The sequence below is a fragment of the Saprolegnia parasitica genome (genome assembly GCF_000151545.1).
Source record: "Saprolegnia parasitica CBS 223.65 unplaced genomic scaffold supercont2.930, whole genome shotgun sequence".
In the NCBI taxonomy this organism is placed as follows: Eukaryota; Oomycota; class Saprolegniomycetes; order Saprolegniales; family Saprolegniaceae; genus Saprolegnia; species Saprolegnia parasitica.
In genome coordinates this window covers 1-2,848 of record NW_012157324.1, presented here as the reverse complement: position 1 = coordinate 2,848, position 2,848 = coordinate 1, and the positions used below count along the sequence as shown (strand labels likewise).

The following is a 2,848-nucleotide window of genomic DNA, read 5'->3' as shown; positions in this document are numbered from 1 at the left end:
TCGTCATCGTCGGTCATGGCAGAAATGGCTTTCTTCCGAAGGGGCCGTGGGACGGGTATCTTCAAGTGTCGTCGTGAGCATCGGTCGGCCTCGGCCAAGTGACGGTGCAGCACCGCTTCTGCCTTGAACTCGCGCACTTGCGCGTGGTACCGCTTGAGCTCAGCCTTGATCTGGCGCACCGACGCGACGACAGCCATGGTGCTATTTACTAGTATTACCCAATGCAATGATTGTTCTCGTCTCTGTACTAGTGGATCAATGACTAGCAATATTCCATGAACCATCACGAAAGTGCAGCCGAGTGCAGCCTTCCAGTCGGGTGTACCACGCGGCTCTGACATGCGTCGTGGACTCCCAATGCTTAATGTTTGACTACCCTAGCGATGAGATTGACGATATTATCGTGCGACATGCCCCATTTAACAAATGCAGTGTCGAATTGTATTAGGCGTCGAGGACGTTGTGCAGCTGCTCGATGAAGCCTTGGATGTCGTCGAGCTGGATCTCCATGACGGTCGTGTCAAAGCCGTCGTGCGTGTACTTGGCACCTGTCTCGGCGGCCGCCATCTTGAACGCCGTGCCGAGTTTGCTACACAAGAAAATCATTTTTCAATATGTCCAAAACTTGCAGCGTCCCGTACTTGCAATGGATCTCGCCCGCGCGCTCGGGGCACGTGACCCCGACGATCAAGTACACGTTGCGGGCCTTGAGGTGGCAGAGCAGCACGAACGGCGACGCCTGCTTGCCCGTCCACTTGCCTTGCTCGCGATGCACGTCAACGAGGAAGAGCGCGAGCTTGGAGAGCGTCGACGGGTGCGAGAACATGGCTTCGTCGTCCTCGCTGAGCCGGAGGCAGACGTAGCGAAAGTGCTTGATGCGCACGATGAGCTTGCGGTCAAGGATCGAGATGCCCATGGACACGATCGCCTTTTGCATGGTCATGGCCAGCTTGATACCTTGCTCTAACAGCGTACAGCTGCGCTTGCTCTTGCTACAAGAGAGTTCGTTTGAGCATGGGCAAGAACACGACGCTAAAATGCAAGAGACCAGGGCAGAGCTTGCGACGCAATGTGAAAGCTGTGCTGCCAAAACGGCACCGACTCGTCCATCGCGAGAACGTCAGGCACCTTGTGCTCGACGGTCTTTTGGATGAGGTACGGCGGCGCCTCGAGGAGCGCCGAGAGGCCATGCACAATGTCGGCCGCGCACCACTGGTACTTGAATTCTACATGAAATCACACGGTGAAATGCAGAGACACGATTTCAACCATACCAAATTGACGCCGGAACGAGCCGTAGAGAATCTCGTCGAGTTCAAACTCGGGCGCAATCTCCTGGAGCTTCTCGCGCAGCTTTTGCTTGAGCTCCATGGACATGAACGTGTAGCTACATTGCAAGCATGTATCGATGAATGCACTGTCGCTGGACGCCAATGGCCGACCTTTGCTGGCACTCTTTGAGGGAGAGGCCCATGCGTGCGAGGAACACTTCAAGCTCGTCTTTTCCGGACGGCTGCCACGTCTTGAGCTTGGCCGCGACATAGTTGGAGTAGAACATGCTCTTGTACAACGACCAGTGTCGATAGAGGAGGAAGCGGTATTCTTCCTCGAACGCAATCGTGCCGCCGTGCACTAGATATATCCATCGCCCCATGAGATCTGATATATCCATCGCAGGTCGACGCATCGGACCGGTCGGGAGGGCGGTGCCGTCGACGTCGGTGACGTCATCGACTGCTTGGTTGAGCGAGAGCACTTCGTCCTGGAACTTTTGAACCAGCATGTTGTAGTTGTGCGCGTCGATTTGCTGCGCCACAAACTGCTTGGTGAGACCGACAATGGCAAACCAGACTTTATCGGGTGTCGACTGGTTCACTTGCGACGCGAGCTCGTACAAGAGCGTCGACGCCGGCGCGCCGTAGTACGACCCGCGGTAGTATTGAAGAATCTCGATCCGGCGTTGGCTACAAAGCATGATGAGATCGAGGGATTGGAGATATTAGATGGACTGTACTGCTTGGACGCGCCACGGCCCGGTCGAGGCGCAGGTACCTTCTCAACGTCGGGCTCGTCTTCTTCCGTCTCGAGACCGGACGCGATATCGTCCATATCGTCGTCATCGTCGTCCTTGTCGGCGCTGTCGCCAAGGCTGCCGTCGTCGACGTCGTCCTTGGTCGTCATGGAGGACGAGATGGCGTCGGGAGCACTGGCACTGGATTCACCGACGGGAACGACATGGACTTCGGCTTCGCCATCGAGCGAGTCGTCCGAGCCACTGCGCTTGCGCTTCTTCGTGGCGTCCTGCACAAGTCCGTCGGCGACTTCGGCCTCGCCATCGCTGTCCGAGTCGGACGCTGCCTCGTCTTCCTCTTCGTCGTCATCGTCATCTTGTTCGATGGCTTCAATGTCAGGACCATCTTCGGGAAAGTCGTCTTCGGCCTGCGCTTCGTCGTCAAAGAGGAACACCGTGCCATGACGGTCGTAGACGTTGGCCAAGTGGAGCGGGCGATGGCTGTCGATGACGTAGACCTTGATGTTGCGGCCGCCGAGCTGCATCGTCGAGTAGACGTCGATCATGGCGCCGCAGTTGATGAGGAAGACCGACCGGATGTCGGCGGCAAAGGCCATGGCCGCGAGCTGCGCGTTGCCGGCCACGGGCACGAGCGAGTAGGCGATCATGTCGGCCTGCAGCACCGAGGTGAGGATGGCGGAAGCGGCGATCGAGTCTGCATCGAGGGCGACGAGGAGGAGGACGCTGGCCGCGTTCGAGTCGAGCGCGTCCGAGACGACCTGCTTGTACGCGACGCGGAACTGCTCTCGTGGCCACAGCATGACGGCAACTGGCGCC

At 57.8% G+C, this 2,848-nt stretch overlaps 1 protein-coding gene across 1 annotated transcript; it reads right to left on the bottom strand.

The window, feature by feature from the left end:
* Window positions 1–417: 417 nt before the first annotated feature.
* SPRG_18030 (hypothetical protein) lies at window positions 418–2,837 on the bottom strand. The gene is made up of 7 exons (XM_012357459.1): window positions 2,015–2,837; window positions 1,693–1,964; window positions 1,443–1,632; window positions 1,275–1,387; window positions 1,049–1,226; window positions 642–992; window positions 418–589 (listed from the first exon to the last, which is right to left on the bottom strand). Exons 1-7 carry the CDS (start codon window positions 2,830–2,832, stop codon window positions 445–447), a joined length of 2,067 nt encoding a protein of 688 aa, XP_012212849.1. The 5' UTR covers window positions 2,833–2,837; the 3' UTR covers window positions 418–444.
* Window positions 2,838–2,848: the final 11 nt, after the last annotated feature.

What these genes read in the sequence shown, in the direction of transcription:
- SPRG_18030 (XM_012357459.1), bottom strand. Translation starts at nt 2,832, where the DNA reads ATGCTGTGGCCACGAGAGCAGTTCCGCGTCGCGTACAAGCAGGTCGTC. An exon ending in GGCCGTGGCGCGTCCAAGCA is followed by an intron (nt 1,965 to 2,014) that starts GTACAGTCCATC and finishes CATGCTTTGTAG; the next exon opens with CCAACGCCGGATCGAGATTC. An exon ending in GCGGGCGAGATCCATTGCAA is followed by an intron (nt 590 to 641) that starts GTACGGGACGCT and finishes TTTCTTGTGTAG; the next exon opens with CAAACTCGGCACGGCGTTCA.